We start from the raw sequence: 18,153 nt of genomic DNA on the forward strand, positions 1-18,153 counted from the left end.
ATGTTTTCTAGACACCGAAATGCATGATTTGTCTCCAAACCCCCATGCACCATCCTTTCTACAGTATAAAATAGCGATCTTGTTAACTTGAGTAAAAGAGAAACATCATTTCTCCACAAATTCATGACTAAACAAAGCAAGGGATGGCCCAAGATCAACATGGGTATTACCCATGCACAAGTATCCTTGGTCATATGCTCCTATGCCTCATTTATTTTGAATCATCACGCGATATATTATGATCGCAAAATGTGAAGGCTCTTGGAAGCATGACAGCCCTAGCAAGAGAACAATCCAAATGCTAAACAAAAATGATGTCAAAAAACTACAAAGCGAAGATGAAATTTGCTAAATACAAATGTTAAAAACCATGCCTCTTCAATTAAAACAATCAGTAAAAAATATCGTCACATGCCTAGAAAAAGGTCAATTTTCTTGTAGGGGAAAAATGCCAAATGCCACTACTTTTTGGAGTAGTTTCTAACGCAGAAAGGAAAAAGAAAAAAAAGGTCGACAGCTCCATCAAAACCAATACCCTCATTTATAGTAGTTGTCTAGTTGCTTTAAGTGTAGCCTAGCTGACCGAAACAAACAAATTTCAGATGACATATGTCAATTCTTGATACACTGACATATTAAGATGACCAAAATGCACTTCATCCATGACCTAAACTTGGAGATTTCTTTCATTTGGATCTTTGTACGTGATTTTTGCCTTGGGTGACAAACGTTGAAATTGTGACAGCTCTTTCAAGATCCTCAATCCTCCATCAGAAACCTTAACCGGATGTGGCTTCACAACCATGATCTCCAATATTGGGGATGTGGCTAACAGAAGCTTCATAAAGTGTAATTCAACTGGTGTGCCAGATACAAGATGCATCTCCACCTCTCGAATATGTTTTAGACGGAGCTTCGAGCTGTGTATATTCTCTTCACACGCTTTCACAGTAGCTTCCTCACTGCCGTTGGTTGACTTTGCCTATGGAAGACAATGCATTAGGAGTTTCTAGATATCAAAGACATGTTGCTTATTAGAATGGCAAATGGAAATATGTGAGATACTCACCTGAATTTTTACTTTCTGTAATTTTGGGGAGTTGGTCATTGTCAACCAAATAAATCGAAAAATACATACTGCCCCAAGGTCAACACTAGATAACTCTAGAGCATTAAGGTGCCTTAAAGTAAGAAGCCTCTTTTTTAAAAGACAGCCTGCAACCATTAACTTCATGAAACAACACAAGTGAGATCAAAGAAACTATTGCCTGCATAACAAACGAAACAAAAGGTGAGAGTGTTATCTTACCAACATGTATGGATTACCCATACGCAGATTCTCAAGAACAGGTAGGCCATCCAAAAGACCGACCCATTCAAGTCCATCTTGATATTCCAATCGGTGTTTGAAAGGCTTTGAATGTAGTGAAAATTTACAAGATGATGTGCATTCTTGACACAGAGAGATTTGAAAAACCCCATTAAGCTTAGGACTTTGAGATTAGAAGCATCAATTCCAATATAGTCAAAACAGGCAGAACTTTCAAATTTCAATTGTTCAAGTAGTAGGCAACTGGAAACCAAAGTCTGAAAGGCGTCAACAGTGATGATGACTTCAAAAAGCTCCAAGCAAACAACCCTATTAAATCCCTTAAACGTTGTTGGGGGTCTAAATACACAATATTCGAGATTTAAGTGTGTCAGTTGTTGACAAGAAAACAGAGATTGAGGTAATTTATGGGGGTTACCCTTCCAAATTTTAAGGGTGAGTTCTTGGATCCCACTACTCGACACAATAGTTATCAATGTGTCAATTTCAGAACAGCTTTCGAGTTTAGATATAGAGAGTAGAGTATTGCTCCGCGGTGAAGTAACAGAACATGGTAAATAGAAGCCAAAAATCTGTTTTTAGTTGAGAGCTGGTCTGGTGGAAATCCTTGGCGAAATAGAATCGGATAAGGATCCACTAGTGACTTATCATCAAACACAAGATCCGGAATAGTTCTCCAGTTATACGTCCATTTCTTTGACAAAACACTTGTCCTCACTGCATCTCGTATGGGCACAAGTACCAAGATTTTTTCGAGTATATTACCAAGAAGATCGCTTATAATATCTGAGGTTGAACTACACATTCTCTTCATTTCTGATGATCACTCTTTAGAATGCATCCGCAAACGGAATCAAATTATAGCAGCAAGCCTCCCTTGCAGTAATTCATAACATTTCCTGACACAACATCAAAGAATGATAATCAGTGCCCAGTTAGTGCTATCACATATTAATAAATCTTAGTAGCCAGTCCAAGAAAAATTAAGAGAAGGCATCTTCAGCATACTTTTGTCTGCTATTCCTTTGAGTTTTAATCACGGCATTCTTCAGTACTTTCATAGATGTAGTGTCAAAATACAGTTTACAACATGGGAAACATTTTTCTCAAAATCCTAAGTTCGTACCTAGACTTGTAAGCATAAGCTTATTGACCACACTCCAACCAACCCGTTCAGAATTTTGGGGTGGAGATCTTAGGGGCCAAGAAAGATGTACCATAAAGAATTTATAGGTTTAGTATAATCTACAATATAAGGGTAGCAAACACCATGTGCACAGTACAATCTATTTCTCGCACTAACTAATTCCTTTGTCATACACTACGCTATCTATTTTAAACACTTCCACAAGGACCACAACTAATGTAATCTCGATAGTTTTTTCGTTTTTTCCTTCTATGTAACAGAACGTATTTTTCCTTCAAATAAGCATGTTTCATGAACATATGACTCAAGAAAAAACCAAGTCGTCTTTCATCAAGTATCCACAATCAAGAACAAGAGAAAAACCATCCCAGATTTCACGAGTTTTGGTACAAATATGTGAAATAATACTTAATTAGAACATATCCAGCCCTAGCTCAAAACTTTTTGCAAAATCATACTTGAGTAAAACCATAGTTGTCAGAATCGTACGATTCGGTGGGTAATCGATACGAATAGGCTACCGAATCGGATAGCTGCGAATCGTAAGTGAATCGGTGATCCGAATCGGTGAATCGTTCAATTCACTTAAAATTTCCGAAATTTATTTTTTACTCTTGTCTTGCTTCTTTTGTTGTTTGAAAAGGATTCAAATATTTTTTTAAGGTCTTTAGTATTGTTATATATGTCATCTTTTGTCTATGTTATATGGATAGATAATAAGAAAATGAGATTTATTACGAGAGTGAATCGAAAATGAAGACGATAAACGGAATATAACAACCCTATAAACCTTCTAAGGGTTTGTTTTGTACTTATAACTCTTTCGTACAAAAAGAACCATAAGTAGGCTTTACGAATCATCTCTTGGTAGTTGCAATAGAAGCAACTTACCTAATACTCCACGTTATTATCAAATCATGATCATTTAAAAGAAAGTTTTTATTGATTTAGGCCTAAATCTTTAATTTGTAGTATATATTGCTGTTACCCTAATCAATAAGCATAGGTTTCTATACATTATAGAAGTCATGACCGAATCAGAGCGATTCACAATTCGAAAAATGACCATTTCGATTCTCAATTCGATTCACGATTTGACAACTATGAGTAAAACCCCTCTCAAGTCTCTCTCCTCTCCTTCACCCGAACTCATATTCCTCGTTTTTACGCAATTCGAGGGAGACTCTTTTCTTTACCCGAGTTGTCCAAGACTTCTTCTTTCCATTATTATCCCACCCAAGTTAGTTTTCCACACAAATTTGTGAGAGTCAAGGTTGCACCCAAGGTAGTTTTCCACACACACACACAGAGTCCCGGGTTAAACAAATCTCCAATACGCACCATTAGCCTCCAGTTATTCATTCATACAAAAACTTCCAATGACCGTGCAAACATCGACCAAAAATATAGGGGAAAAGAGAATGGTGGTTTTTCTTTTTGAAAGGCTGAATGGTGGTGGAAGACAATTTTTTTTTTTCTGTGAAGGTAAATTTCACTTTATAACCAACCAAGAAATTTTTTTGAAAGGCTGAATGGTGGTGGAAGACAAATTTTTTTTTTCTGTGAAGGTAAATTTCACTTTATAACCAACCAAGAAAACAAACATATAAAGACAAGATGTCCAAATTACATCTGTTTTTTAGAGTCCCAGTTCTCCCTCACTGTGTGGAAGTAATATCATGTTTTTGCAGTTGGCCAAAGTAAAATGTGATGCACCTACTCTTCTAAAAATGTGCAGAGGGTAAGGAATAGTATAATTTCTCAAAGGAAAGGTTTGGATGCTGCTAGAGTTGTGTGAGAGCTTGTATGTCCTCTTGGAGGAATAAGTCCCCTTCAGCGGTGAATAGGCATCCACTGACGGGGGCTTATAACACCGGTCGATCTTCGGGGAATTTACGATAGAGTTTTGAATTATAACACTGGTCGACGAAAAACTGAAATTAGCTTCCAGAATACTTAGAAATCTATCATCTAATCCCTGAAGGGTTGATTTTTCCGCATGGCTGCCTTCCCTAGCCCTTGAGCAAGTTTGAATGTGGGGGAAAATAGCAGAAGTTGAAAAACAAAAAATAAAAAAAAATAAAAACAGGTTTTGGAGAGATGGGTTTGCAGGAATGGGATTAGATAATGAGGATCGAGGAGGGATGATTTCTTACATAGTATTCCGTAATGAGGTGAGACGATGGGTTGGCGGAGTCGGAAACTGAAGAGTAGCGTTGTGTTGTTGAGCTGCAGCCGAGGCAGCTAGTCGTTCTTTTCTTGAATCCTAATGCAGAGGACTAGCGCTCGAGTGAAACTCTATTTTAGAATCGGGTCACTCTTTATAAACGAAGGGATTTACCTGATTATGGAATCCGGTAACCCTCTCTCTCTCTCTTACTCACGCGCACGCACAACGAATTTTCCCCTACAGTTTTCTACCTCTCTCTCTCTCTCTCTCTCTCTCTCTTACTCACGCACGCACAATGAATTTTCGCCCACAGTTTTCTACTAGTAAAAGTTCTTTTTCTTTCCTTTTCTTTTCCTCAAGTTTCAAAGAGGCCATTAGGGTGTGTTTGAAACTTGGGGAAAAAAATTAAAAATTTCCTTTCCCTTGTTTGATTTATAGAGAGAGAAGGGAAAGTTTAAAATAACAAGTTCAATTTTCTCCAATTTCTTATTGTCTTTCCCTCTAATTTTTCTGATCCTTTTTTTTTTTTTTGATAAGCATTTTTCTCTTCATTATTTCCCCTCCTTTCTCCTTCCAACCCAAGTTCCAAACAGAGCCTTAGAGTGAGACCAATATCTGTACTTAAGTACTTTGAGCCGGTTTGGATACATATGAATTGTGATCCTCTGTCTTTGAGATAATTTCAATTACACCCCAAAACTTCATTTGTCATCACAGACACCACTAAACAATGGTCAAAGTGAGACTGTGGCATTTTCGTCCAACGTATCACATCATCGAAGTGCTTTTGTTCAAACTTACACGCTAGCACAGGTGGAAAGTTCACCTCCTCCATCAATGGAGGCAGGAGCTCGAGCCCCACGAGGGGCAGATTTGAGGTTCAGAACTATGGATAACCTCTAAATATATGATATCACTAAAATTAGATGCATAATCTATTGGGTGGCTATGGTTAGATCAAAATTAGAAAACAAAAGTACAATTTTGCGATTGGTTGGAAGCTTTCTTTCAACCCTTGTTGCCATCACACATTCCGGAGCAATAGCTTCCTCCATTTTTTCTTGGGATTTTTTTTTTGCCATATTTTATAGTTAGCATGGGTTAGTAGAAAGTTAGTCAACAAGGGGACTCAGAGGCTATCTATAGTCCTGAAACCCCAAATCTCGCCCCTCACGGAACTCGAACCTTGGTTTCCACGGAGAGGGGACATGAGCAAACTATCTCACCAAGCATAATTTCTTGGGATTGATTGAGCTTACTTCATAGCATCTCCGACTTTTACTCTTTTTTATTTAAATTTGAGTAAATGTTTTATTTTATACAAATTCCTCCAATAGACAAATCCAAATCTACGATATATATTTGAGAAAAAGCTTTGCAATGGCATAGTTATAATATTGAGAAGTAAAAACTAGCCTTGTAAAACGCGAGTAAATATTCGAATCTCCTTTGATTTAAGTAAAACTCAAATTCGTACAGCTAATGAAAAAAAATTTGGTATAGATTTGAGCGAGGAGTGAAGTAGAATTTTAAGAGTTTCCACTCAGATTTTTTATTCGGGTAAAAAAATGTTTAGGGGAGCTCTCATTGAATCTACAAAATACTAGACACTTGAAATTCATGTACATTAACATTCTTACAAACCCTCTTTCATTTTGTGATGATCTCTAGATTTTCGCTTTATTTTTTAATCCATCCATACATGTTGGATCATATTTTCACCTCCAAGATCGAGGGCTCACCCTACCTCCTTCCGCGAGCTTTGCAGCAATCTCTTGGTTCCAATTAAAAGTAGAAAATATTAGATGCTTGGTTTTTGTGATTTTTGCGCACAAGAATGTCCATGGGTGCTCACAATTTTCATATTACAAACATTCACTGAAACGGGTAAAAATCTACAAGAACTAAAGTTACAACCCCATGAAGCATAGGTTCCATTTGTTTCGATGTAAAATGCAAGAGTATTTTGCGCGTAAGATACTTTTGAAGGGTCTACCCTTGTGTGACAACTCCATCAAATGTCCTAGACGGTTACCCGGGGATATCCATTTTCTTGTTCTTTTCGGGCCTCTACTTCTATAGAGCCTCAAGATTCAAAAGAGCTATAAGAATCCCAGCTGTTTACCGAGCCATATCAGGCTAGGAGTATTGGCAACCGGAAATGTAGGCTTTGTATGTTTCAATGTACAACATTTTACAAAGCAAAATATTTTTCGTGTAAAAATTTGAAGAGAGAGACTGATAGGTTGAGTTCCCAATTCCTGATTTGCATGCATGGTGAATTTGAAGAGTGGTTGCCTGGTTGGGTGTACTCCATTTAAGTGCCTCAAAAGGACATCTCGATCAAAAGAACCCCTGTAAAATGATTTACTGGATTCTCGGCCACAAGTTAATTTACCGTGATTTGCTGTAAAACATGTTTCTTGTAAAACGTTTTCTCATTTTTTATGCAACCAAACATAAAAAATTTGGAAAACATTTTTGGGGAAAACATTTTCATCCCAAGCAAACGGAGCCGTAATGCTTCTTGAATTTTCTTACTATAGTTGATGATACTTCTACATCTCTCTCGAACAGAAGAGTCGAAATTGGAAACAATGTACTCCAATAAAGGTGATTACCGACTCTTTGCTTTAGGTTTAACATAATCTAAAAAAGTTGAGCACACCACTTCTACTTTCGGATATGCTTTCGGGAATCGTGTCAACACTTATAACATCGCAACTCCTTTCTCATAGTAATATATATCTTGACGCCAAAGAATACTCATCATCCAGGGGCATGCATGCGCTTTTGGAGATGCTTTCTGGAATCGTGTCAACTCTTCTTCTAACATTGCAGCTCCTTTCTCATCAAAGTTATCTAGATCAAGCAATATCACCATCTTCTCGAGTACTGGTGAATGTGCCAACAGAATCTTAGCAAAAGGCGTTACACACTCCACACCTGAAACACTCCACATCTTCACTTTTCGAAGCTGGTTCAATGAAAATTTCGAGAAATCTTGTGCTTGCAAATATTCTACAACAGGATCTTCATTTGGAACATCATTATGTATCTGAAAAAAACCCGGAACAATCGCTTTGTCAGAGTATTCCACATTCCATGCATAACTAGCATAAGTAGAGGAAAAGGAATGCTGCAGTAACTCACACTGATATCAACTCTCTCTAAGTTGGGGAAGCTTCTAAGCAAGCAAAGAGCATGTGAGACGTGATCAACAACACAAGTACTAATATAAGATAGAGCAAGGACTTTGAGATGGTTCAAAGTACTTGGAATGCTCTCTGGAATATGACCTGCAGCAAATGACTGGAAGCAAATACGGAGAAGAGAGTAAGAAGCACGACCTACCCAGCAAAGTCTATTTCGAGGAAGTGAAGCTTTCTTACCTCCAAAAAGGGTCTATCCAAGTGCATGTCCTCAATAGCAGCAGGTAAACACTGGAAAAACTTCACCCAATCGGAATCTGCTTCTTCCTCAGGCCGCTTAACAGTTCCAACCAAGGAAAACAATTCAATTGAAACTACCGCAAGAAGAGGGGTGTTTTTGAAAGAAACTGATTTTAAAGTGCCACAAAAGAAGAAATGTTTGAGATTAGGGGCGTTGATTATGAGGAAGTCAAACTTGGTGCAGTAAGACAACCTCAATTGTTCTAGAAGGGAGCAATTAGAGATGAATTGTTCAAACATTTTTGGAGCAATACTAACAGAACAGAGTTTAAGGTCGACAAGCCTGCTAAATCCCTTGAATGTAGGAGGTGGTTTGAATACACAATAACAGAGATTCAAACGCTTCAGTTGTAGGAAAGAAAATAGTTGACATGGGAACTCATAGTGCGAGTTCACATCAAGCCGAAGGGTGAACTTCTGGATATTTTTCTTCAACAGCATAAGAATCCAATTCTCGATATCCATGCAACTTCCAAATGGGGGATACGACAGCTCGAATTTCACTAATGGTCCTTGATGAAGAAGTAGAACTCGGTAAATAATTGCCTTGATTTTCTCCCAATCCCCTGAGTTTAGAAAGAACAGGTTATGATCAAATACCAGTTGCGGGAGTGTTACCCATTTGTACCTCCATCTTCTTGACAAGACACTCGTTCTCACTGCATCCCTCAATGGCAAGTACTTTAGGATATTTTCCACAATATAGCTTGGAAGATTACTGATTATATCTGAAGTAGATCTCTGTTTCCCCAGCATTGTGCAGGTTTTATGAAGTCTAATGAAAGTAAATAACAATTAGCTCCACATACTGATGATCATTTCGACTCAGGGCAATGGTAAAATAGTAAAGATACATTATAGAAGAAAATGGCATCATTTTGTTCATTAGTAATATCTTGAAAAAGCAGGAGGGGTGAAGTTCCCAACAAGACTAGACAAGCGTGATACATATGAACATTTTCCTAGAGCTACCTTGCACTCACCTATCTACCAGGACAAAACAAATCCAATTCTTCGCCTGTCTTCAACAATACTTTGCTTGTCACGTAATTAGGCACAAACAGCAGCACTGATACTAAAGCATGCACACACCCAAGTTAAGACTTGAGATTCCAAGTAATCTTGGAAACTGTAATTTTTAAAGAACAACAAGGGCAAGACTCAAAGTTGCTTTCCACAATCAATTAGAAAAATATGTCATACCCAAATGAGAGAACTGAAAATAGCTTTTTAACTTCAATAAGAAGGGATTGAAATCGGGCAGCAGTTTGGCCCAACTTTTGTCCAATACAAAAAAAGATGGAAATGGGGAACTTGACCCACAATACTACTACGTTTAGTATGTGTTTAAACCTCATAAATTGATGAGTATGTGTACTCTAAATTTTCCCCAACAAACTGACTTGATTTGTCCATTTACCTTATTTGCTTGTTATAAAATATGGTTAATCACTCTCTTTTTCTTTTCTTTTTTTATCAAGGTCAAATCGCTGATCAACACGAAACTAGATACATGTAAGGTTGAGGCTCCATTTTTCATAAGAATCCACTTAACCTCCTAATAAGAATTCAATTTGCAGATGGTACCCTCATTTTTGCGACTAAATGCACCTTTTCGGATGCACAATGTCAGATGTCAATTTAAGTGCTGAAATTTGGATGTCAGACAACCCATAATAAGAGACCTATTACCCAGACCGCCATACGCTACAAATTACACTGAAACGAACTATTCACACCTATTGAAAAGAAAACAAATTCCTAAAACCTTTTCATCTTATTTTATTATATTCGATTGCCATGAATAGCACGGGTTCGTGCAAAGGTGCTAGTTATGTTGCAGGGCAAAAGAAACTCTTGAAGCATGCAGGCATGCAGCGAAGGTCAGACATAAAGCTATGACGATTCATGTATATGGCATGGGCGTTCACACCTACATTTTAATCAAGCCCAGATACTAGTTAAGTTTGTGACTCAAGTTTGGGGAAAGAGAAGAAGGAGAAGCCAGGCGAGTGTACAAGAACCCGCCAGCCCTAGCGAGCTAGGGTAGCACCCCTTCAGAGTGGCGAGTTTGGAGCGAGACTGTTGGGCCTGCTATTTCGGTGGTTTTCCTCGCCATTTCTCTCTTTGGGAGGGTTTTGGTTAGGCTGTGGGAGATGCTCCTGTTTGGAAAATGTAAAACGACGTGTGGCTTCAAGACTTACCCGACTGTGAAGTCTTTGAAGACGAAGAGTTGAAGAGAGTGCCCTAACCTTTCCCCGCTGCAAGACTTGAAGAGACTCTCCTCTCTCTCTCTCTCTCTCTCTCTCTCAGTTTGGGGAAGGATCCCAAGTCACATTTACGTTGTGTTTGGGGAATTTTTCTTCCATGCCTGCAGAGGTATTGGGACATGGATGCCTCCATAAATTTGAACTTTTAGATTGAAAAATAAATAAAAGTGGTTTTATGATATTTTTTTTTGCAAGCCACGCTTACCACAAGAATAAAATATTATGTACATTCCTATCGATCACCCCCACACTCCTCTCTTACATATGTGTCGACCTCACATATTTAATTGTGAAGTCGGTCCCACACATATGCGAGATATGAGTGATCGAGAGTGGTTGGTAGGAGCGTTTGTAGACTTATTGTTACCATAATGTTTGACTATACTTAGAGCATCCACAATGTAATAATCAAAACTAAAATGTTGCTAAAGTTAGCAATGTTTGCTCAAAAAAGGGCTCACATTGTAATAACCAAACTTAGCAACTCATCAAATTTTGACATTTGAATAACCAAACTTAACGACTTTTACCAATAACCAAAACTCAATAACCAAACCCAATAACCAAATTCAAAACTAAAAAATTAAAAAACACCTCACATTAGAATCGTCTCATCGAGACGAATAATTTGGTGTGGTCGGGTGCGTGATTGGAACTCGTTTGCAATTGGACATAGATGCATTGCGTATTGTGGGGGGTTTTTTTATAGGGATATAAAAATAACCAATGTAGAGATCAAGTTTGTTAGGTTTGATTATGAACTAAATGGATAATCAAATGCTGACGTGGCACATTTTGGTTATCGATTTTGATTATTCCCATTGCGGATGCTCGTACCACAATGTATCAGTATGACAATACTTGCCAAAATATAAGGCCACAATATATGCTCATACTTACCACAATGGCCACATTTACTATGAGTGGAATTGAACCAATGGTTGATATTAAAAAGGGAGATCCAACGAACGAGGGAAAATGGGAACATGGATGCCCAAAACCGGACAGGGGCATCATAGTCGGATCCCTTTAACACCACACATTTCTGTGGAGCTCCCTATTAAATGCATGTACCAAACAAAAATGTGTTATGGCAACGTGCTTTACGCACAGATTTTTTACAGGGCCCACCTCGGGTCCTCCGAAAATGATTCAAACCACTCATTTTTCTTTAAAATGTTCTTACATGGTTCTATTAAAAAGCATAATTTGAACTGTTCACCGTTTAAAACTAGACGAGAGCAACAACTATGTAGAAAATCAAGTTGATCGGACATTTGTAGCTTAGTAATAGAATCAAATAATCTTGCTATGTATGTATTTTTTAAATTGTATTCATCAACCGAAGAAAAACGTGATTTGTTTACTGGATTTTCGATGTCCAAATGACTTTTTTTTTTCCAAGGCTTTAAGTATGCATTCAGATGTCCAAAGTGAACGCCTTGGAAAGGTTGTGCATGGGTTGCCTTCAATTTTGTGAGATAGTTATTACTGAACCCAATTATATGTCCATGGTTACAATGAAGGTTACAATAAGGGGTTTGAATTCTGTACCGGATCGGCAAGTATATACCGGTAACTTATACCCAAAATTTGATTCTGGTCCCAATACTGGTGCATACAAGAGAGTACCAGCAATTTTCGGGAAATGTCAGCCAAGAAACTGGTTCCGTTGATTCCGTTCAGTAAGTTGCACCAACTAGAGTTTTCGTCAACTTCAAAAATCACTGGTTTATGTTATGATTAATTTGGGGGTGTGGAAAAAAATTTTGTTTTCTAATTATATGTAATGGAAGTTGCACTAAAAACCCGGAACGGTGGCTGGTATATGACCGGTACAAATACGTATCGTACCAGTAAGAAATCCGGTATCCAACCGGTACGACATTTAGAACCTTGGTTATAATTATATAGATAATTAGAGGCCGGTCCTCCTTTTTAGGCTCAGTTTGAATTCAACCCAGAATATTATTCCCGAACCTGCGCAGGCTTGGATACATTATGTCATGACTTTTTTGCCCTTTTTATTCCGCTCGTCACTCCTTCTCGCCATCAACAACAAATCCTCTCTCTCGATCTCATTCTGAGACTGCCTACGCACCGCCTCTCCACCACCAATTCTCACTCCAAGACCACCAATCCCACAATCTCATCAACGTCTCTGAGCTTGGTGCCCTCGATTTCCTCTACAGTCGAGGCTATGCCTTCTCCTCTGATATGCAAAAGCCTCCGCCGCCGCCGCGGCATGCGAGGCGGCGAGAAGGAATTAAGCATCGTCGATGGCGGGGAACTCCATCATGACTCCGGACACCCTGCCGGCCTTCGGCGAGTCCACTCCGACCTCCATCACGGTAATCAAATCTCAGATTGAACCAAACTAACTCGATGCGAAATCCACGGCACGGAGTAATTACGAAAGTTGTATAGATTCTACTGGAGTAATAGATGTGTGTATGTACAGAGTGATTAGATATATAGAGGAAGAAAGGCATGTATATATCAATCAGATGCATTTGTTTTTTTTTTCTTTTTATGTTTTTGTGATGGTGCAGTACATATAAGTGGGTTTTGGAAATTGAAATCTCTTTTTGTGATGATAAAATTGTTTTGGTGTGGGATGAGCCTACATGAACTGTGTGTTTAGTGTGTATTAAGACTGTGTGTTTAGTGTGTATCAAGATCATCGTCGAAATCGTTGGAGGGATCCTTGGAGTTGTTGGTGATGTAGCAGAAGTTTTGGAAGTCGTATTGATTGCCGATTGAGGTGCTGTGATTAAGTGATTGTATGCAAGGCACGTGGGATAATTCAGATGATGTTGTTTTCTTCTGGTATTTTAAAGTTTTCTAAGTTAATTTGTTGATTTTTGAATTCTAAGGTGGTGTTTGACTACAAGTCAATGAATCTGTTATATTTGAGAGTTGTGAGAACCGTATATTTTTCTATGAGAATTGTGTATTTTTTTATGAGAACAGTGTATTTTCTGTGAGAGCTGTTTATGAGAACTGTATACTTTATATGAGAGCTGTGGGCACGCGCCCCCGGAAAATTTATTCGTAAAATCGGGTGCGGCCCTTTTTTGTTGGAAAAGCGCGGCGAAACGCCTCTATTCAGAGTCGCCACTCGGGTTTTAGCGGTAAGAATACCCAAGGAACCGAACTCGAAAACGTTTGCCACGTTTGTTTGAGTTTGAAAAAGACATAGACCGGTCCGTCGTCACCTTCAATATCTGAGGTTCGGGAGCCAGGTTACGAGAGGGGAAGGGTTTTATGGCACCCCTCTCGCCCAATCCGGAGATCGGTCTCTACTCGGGCATTTTGTAAAAGCGCTTGCATTTTTCTCTCATTTGATCATTTTTTAGCCAGTTAGGGCGGGGGAACAGTTAATGGGGGTTAAAACTTTAACAAGTTGTGATTTATGTGACAAAAATGCTTGTGGATGGCTTGATTGCAATGCTAAAATATAGATTGAGAACAAGCACTGAGCAAACTGGACAAAGTGCAGTACGCTGCCCCGCAAGGGCGTGAGCAGGTTCTACCAGCATGCACTGGCTGAGCCACTGCATGTTGATACGACCTGCGCACGCCACAAGGAGACTGGCGTACTCCACTCATCTGGTTTCACAGTCCTTGCTTGCAACCCTCTGGGCTCTGGAAAAGGACCAGCGCACACCCAGGACAAACCAAGCAGTTAAATAAGCAGGATATGAATATTTACAGACGGATGAGATGACTTGACACCATGAACATAGACAAGAAACCCCCTAAACAGAGTGGGGACAGAAAGAGGCCGAGACTGAACTAAAATGCAAAGGCCAGCCACTGGATCCTGGAATTAACTGCCGTACGCCAGTCATGGACTGCCATACGCACGTTTGACCCTAATCCAGTGCTTGGTTTTTACATCATCTGGGCTCTGGAACATGACCAGAAGGATCCCAGAGGCCTTCTGAATAGACAAAGAGTAAGCAATAACCTTTATTTAAACAGCAGTAAACACACAGAAAATTGTAAACTGGTTATTTAGCATGCAAGGGTGATTGACAGAAAGATAGAACAAAAGGGATGACGATCCATGATCCCCACGCCAGTTGTGCTCGTACTACCATAACTGGCGTACGGCATAGAGTTACTGGCGTGCGCCATGTATCACCTCATACGTTTGTCGTATTTTGCCAGCTTGAGGTCAGGACTAGTATTACTTACTAGTCTGGGCCTCATTGGTTTCCCTCAGGGGTCGAAAACAGAAAAGAACGTAAAGGTGGTATACCTCTTGGTATTAAGGTTTGATGGTTGTGTTGAGCTTTAGAAATTGAAGATGGAGGCTGTATGGTGACTGAACATCAGTGGGTGTATGGGAGTGGACTTCCTTCCTTTCTCTTTCAATAGAAGAAGAAAAGCCAGAAAAGAGGAGAAGGGAGCTCTGTGCTTCTTAAAGAGACTAACCCCTTGCAAATGAATGCAAAGGGGGTATTTATAGAGGGGGAGTGACTGAGATCAGTCTGGTGCTAGGGCCTGTTTGGCTGGTTAAGACAAGGTTGGAGCCTCCCATGCATTAAATGCATGGGACTTGCCTTGATGGGGGGTGTAGGAGAGAGAGGGAACGTCTCTGCCGAAAGTAATCATCAGGGACGCTGTAGCCGACGTCAGGGTGGCACAAAAGTCCCGCCCAAGTTGCTGCATAAAGTTGATTTGACTGGGTTTGACTGGCGTGCGCCAGTAAAAGATGGGCCACTGGTCGATGACTGACACGTGGCAGATGACTGGCGTACGCCTTCAGGACGCTGGCGTATGCCAATTGGGTTTTGCTGAGGCTGTTTGGCTCTGGTTTGAAGGGTTTGAAAGGGGTTTTGAGAGAGGTTCTGGACGCTCAAAGCTCAACCACACCTTTTTCTTTAAACTGTTTTCGACTAAGATCATCATTGGGGAAATAAACGATCGACAAATAACGTTATCTGGACAGTCCAGAATGGGGTGTCTACAGAAGCCCCCCTTTGACGGCACTTGATGCACCATTGACTGGAGATAAGTAACGTCAAAGGTTTTCTAGACACCCTTTTTCAAGGCTATCCAGAATGCAAGAACTTTGAAGAACCTGTTTGATTCGACGTAGGGGCGGATAGACCGCTGCTTCGCTGTCTTTGATAGCCAGATCACGGAATGTGGACTCTCCTGGGGAATGATCCCTTTTGCAAAAGCATCGACTCTGCTCGGGAAAGCAGATGGTAGGACGGATAGATCGTCTTTGAATTGAATTTGGACGGATAGATCGTCGTTGATTTGAATTTGGACGAGTGGATCGTCGTTGACTTGAATTTGGACGAGTGGATCGCCGTTGATTTGATATTGGATGGATAGATCGTCGTTGATTTGAAATTGGACGAGTGGATCGTCGTTGATTTGAAATTGGACGAGTGGATCGCCGTTGATTTGATATTGGACGAATGGATCGTCGTTGATTTGAAATTGGACGAGTGGATCGTCGTTGATTTGATATTGGACGGATAGATCGTCGTTGATTTGAAATTGGACGAGTGGATCGTCGTTGATTTGATATTGGACGGATAGATCGTCGTTGATTTGAAATTGGACGAGTGGATCGTCGTTGATTTGATATTGGACGGATAGATCGTCGTTGATTTGATATTGGACGGATAGATCGTCGTTGATTTGAAATTGGACGAGTAGATCGTCGTTGATTTGATATTGGACGGATAGATCGTCGTTGATTTGACATTGGACGGATAGATCGTCGTTGATTTGAAATTGGACGAGTGGATCGTCGTTGATTTGATATTGGACGGATAAATCGTCGTTGATTTGAAATTGGACGAGTGGATCGCCGTTGATTTGAATTGGACAGGCCTTTGCTTGGGGATGGGTCCGGAGCTTCCCAGAACAAGTCGGGCTTTCATTTGAGGACGAATTTTCAGTATTGGATATGGATTGGGCCTGAGGCCCACAAATTACTGGCGTACGGTACATACAACTGGCGTACGCCACGAATCTCAGAGATCCGTGCCCAGACCCGGCCCAATCGTCCCATACGTCGTATGAGATGCCGAACCAGTGCAGAAAACCGCCATTCGTTCCGTTTTGAACTCTAAACTCTCAAAAACTCTCTCAACCCATCATACTCTCACTCAATCTTTCATCTCATCCACTATTCACTTAGCCCACCCCATTTATGGCAGAATCCGGTGAAGGTGGCGGCAATGGTGGTGCCGGAGAAGGAAGAAGCCACACAAGGGCTGAAATCGAGGCCCCACGGCCACGAATCGACGATCAAACGTCGGTAGGGCCTTCGTCGAGCATTGGCGCAGATAGTGCAGGCGGCGACGACGGCGGTGGTGGCCATGCAGTAGAAGTTGGCGGTGGCGATGGGCGGCGTACGCCAAGCGAAGGGGGGCGTACGCCAGGTTCTGCTGGTGCAGTGGGTCCCCACGTTCGGCGATTGGACCCACGGAGTGGTGATCACGGGCTTGGGATCGGCAGGGGCCGGCGGCAGCAGCAGCCATGGTGGTGGTGATGATGGTGGCCGACCGGAGACACCGGTGAGAGATCCGGCGAGGGGCAAGGGTCCTGTGGTTGAGGAGGGAGCGTTCGGAGAGGTACCCATGGGGGAGGTGGAGTTCAGGCCTGCAGCAGGGTCCTCGGTGCACGTACCCATCACTCGGGGGGACTTTGCCGAGTTTGTGTCCAAGGAAGAACTCGGCCGGTTGCTCCGTGAGAACCCGGGGGGTAGTGGCTGCAGTGCTGGCAGCACGAGAGGATAGGGCCCGGCAAGTGGAGAGAGCGCAGGAAGAGGAGCGCCTGAGGGAGGAGGCCGAGAGGGCCAGGGCCGAAGAGGAGGCCTTTGTGAGCGAGACCGGGGCAGCAGAGGAGGCTCAGGGGGAGGTGTGGTCCTTTGAGCGAGCGGTGACGCTTGCAGAGTCCATACGGCTGGCACCCCGCGCTAGGTTTGACGCGGCCACGTTCGTTCTGCCCGAGCCACACGTGTTTATCCCGTCCGGGGTCGAGAGCCTCGCACCTTTGAGGGAGAGCTACGACGCGGAGCTTGTTCTGAGAGACCCTCAGAGACACCTGTCCGTGAACTGGGCGCAGGTATTCCTTTGAACTTTTCCTTTGATATGCATGTCTTGTCATTTGAATCCAAAGGTAGTTTTGAACTGTCGTAGCTTAGTTCGTAATGCATGTTGACTATGACCCTGAACTGTAACTTGACGGAGAAAGTAGAACCTCGAATAGCGTACCTCGACTTTTGAAACTTAACTTGAATGATAGAACACTTGAAGTAGTTGAATCGACTTGCAGGATGCCCAATAACTTTGAGGAAACAGTTAGTGCCAAACTAGAATCGACCATAAGTGGCTTTGATCAATAAGACTGTCCTTTGAACTTGAATTCGACTAAGTAGATTGCCATGACATGACGGACGCCCAGATGGCGTGCCCAATAGCTTGAATCGACCATATTGATAAACTGAAAACTCGTGCAATCGACTAAGAGATGTACCTTGAGAAAAGAGAGGCCCTGTAGCTCGAAACCTGACTAAGAAATACCTTGGAACTGATTCGACTGATAGCAGAACTGGACAGGAGAATACAATTGCCCGGTAGTTTTGTTCGACCTTGATGATACCTGTTTCGACTGTAGAGTTACTTTTGAAATTCCGAATTCGACTAACTGTGTGGTTTGCAATTTATTGATGAAATTCTTTCTGCTGTCTGTCTTTGCTGTGCAGAGGGGGGCAGCCAGCACTCGGGGCCACGGAGGTCCGGCGAGCT

The 18,153-nt window shown here is 41.2% G+C and overlaps 3 protein-coding genes across 7 annotated transcripts; 1 reads left to right on the forward strand and 2 right to left on the reverse strand.

Moving 5' to 3' along the window:
- Window positions 1-344: 344 nt before the first annotated feature.
- Window positions 345-4,939, reverse strand: LOC131310491 (uncharacterized). Its single transcript, XM_058337534.1, has 4 exons — window positions 4,634-4,939; window positions 1,310-2,229; window positions 1,070-1,228; window positions 345-982 (listed from the first exon to the last, which is right to left on the reverse strand). Exons 2-4 carry the CDS (start codon window positions 1,328-1,330, stop codon window positions 668-670), a joined length of 495 nt encoding a protein of 164 aa, XP_058193517.1. The 5' UTR covers window positions 1,331-2,229; window positions 4,634-4,939; the 3' UTR covers window positions 345-667.
- Window positions 4,940-7,170: 2,231 nt separating this feature from the next.
- Window positions 7,171-10,460, reverse strand: LOC131310492 (F-box/FBD/LRR-repeat protein At1g13570-like). 5 transcript variants are annotated; one of them, XM_058337539.1, is made up of 4 exons: window positions 9,083-10,460; window positions 8,040-8,874; window positions 7,801-7,959; window positions 7,171-7,705 (listed from the first exon to the last, which is right to left on the reverse strand). In XM_058337539.1, exons 2-4 carry the CDS (start codon window positions 8,853-8,855, stop codon window positions 7,358-7,360), a joined length of 1,323 nt encoding a protein of 440 aa, XP_058193522.1. In that variant the 5' UTR covers window positions 8,856-8,874; window positions 9,083-10,460; the 3' UTR covers window positions 7,171-7,357. The 5 variants fall into 5 exon arrangements, with proteins under 5 accessions (XP_058193522.1, XP_058193519.1, XP_058193520.1 ...); XM_058337536.1 differs by having other exon boundaries at window positions 10,304-10,457; XM_058337537.1 differs by having other exon boundaries at window positions 8,040-9,228; window positions 10,304-10,322.
- A 6,093-nt stretch (window positions 10,461-16,553) lies between these two features.
- On the forward strand, window positions 16,554-17,142 carry LOC131309390 (formin-like protein 7). The gene is made up of 2 exons (XM_058336038.1): window positions 16,554-16,755; window positions 16,862-17,142. Exons 1-2 carry the CDS (start codon window positions 16,554-16,556, stop codon window positions 17,140-17,142), a joined length of 483 nt encoding a protein of 160 aa, XP_058192021.1.
- The last annotated feature ends 1,011 nt before the right edge of the window (window positions 17,143-18,153 follow it).

This window comes from Rhododendron vialii, chromosome 12a (assembly GCF_030253575.1).
Source record: "Rhododendron vialii isolate Sample 1 chromosome 12a, ASM3025357v1".
Lineage (NCBI taxonomy): Eukaryota > Viridiplantae > Streptophyta > Magnoliopsida > Ericales > Ericaceae > Rhododendron > Rhododendron vialii.

Coding starts and splice junctions, on each gene's coding strand:
- LOC131310491 (XM_058337534.1), bottom strand. CDS start 1,330: ATGGGTAATCCATACATGTTG. Junction 1,229..1,309: donor TGGGTAATCCATACATGTTG/GTAAGATAACAC, acceptor TGTTTCATGAAG/TTAATGGTTGCAGGCTGTCT. Junction 983..1,069: donor TACAGAAAGTAAAAATTCAG/GTGAGTATCTCA, acceptor TGTCTTCCATAG/GCAAAGTCAACCAACGGCAG.
- LOC131310492 (XM_058337539.1), bottom strand. CDS start 8,855: ATGCTGGGGAAACAGAGATCTACTTCAGATATAATCAGTAATCTTCCA. Junction 7,960..8,039: donor TGGATAGACCCTTTTTGGAG/GTAAGAAAGCTT, acceptor ATTTGCTTCCAG/TCATTTGCTGCAGGTCATAT. Junction 7,706..7,800: donor TAGAGAGAGTTGATATCAGT/GTGAGTTACTGC, acceptor GGTTTTTTTCAG/ATACATAATGATGTTCCAAA.
- LOC131309390 (XM_058336038.1), top strand. CDS start 16,554: ATGGCAGAATCCGGTGAAGGTGGCGGCAATGGTGGTGCCGGAGAAGGA. Junction 16,756..16,861: donor TGGCGGTGGCGATGGGCGGC/GTACGCCAAGCG, acceptor TGGGATCGGCAG/GGGCCGGCGGCAGCAGCAGC.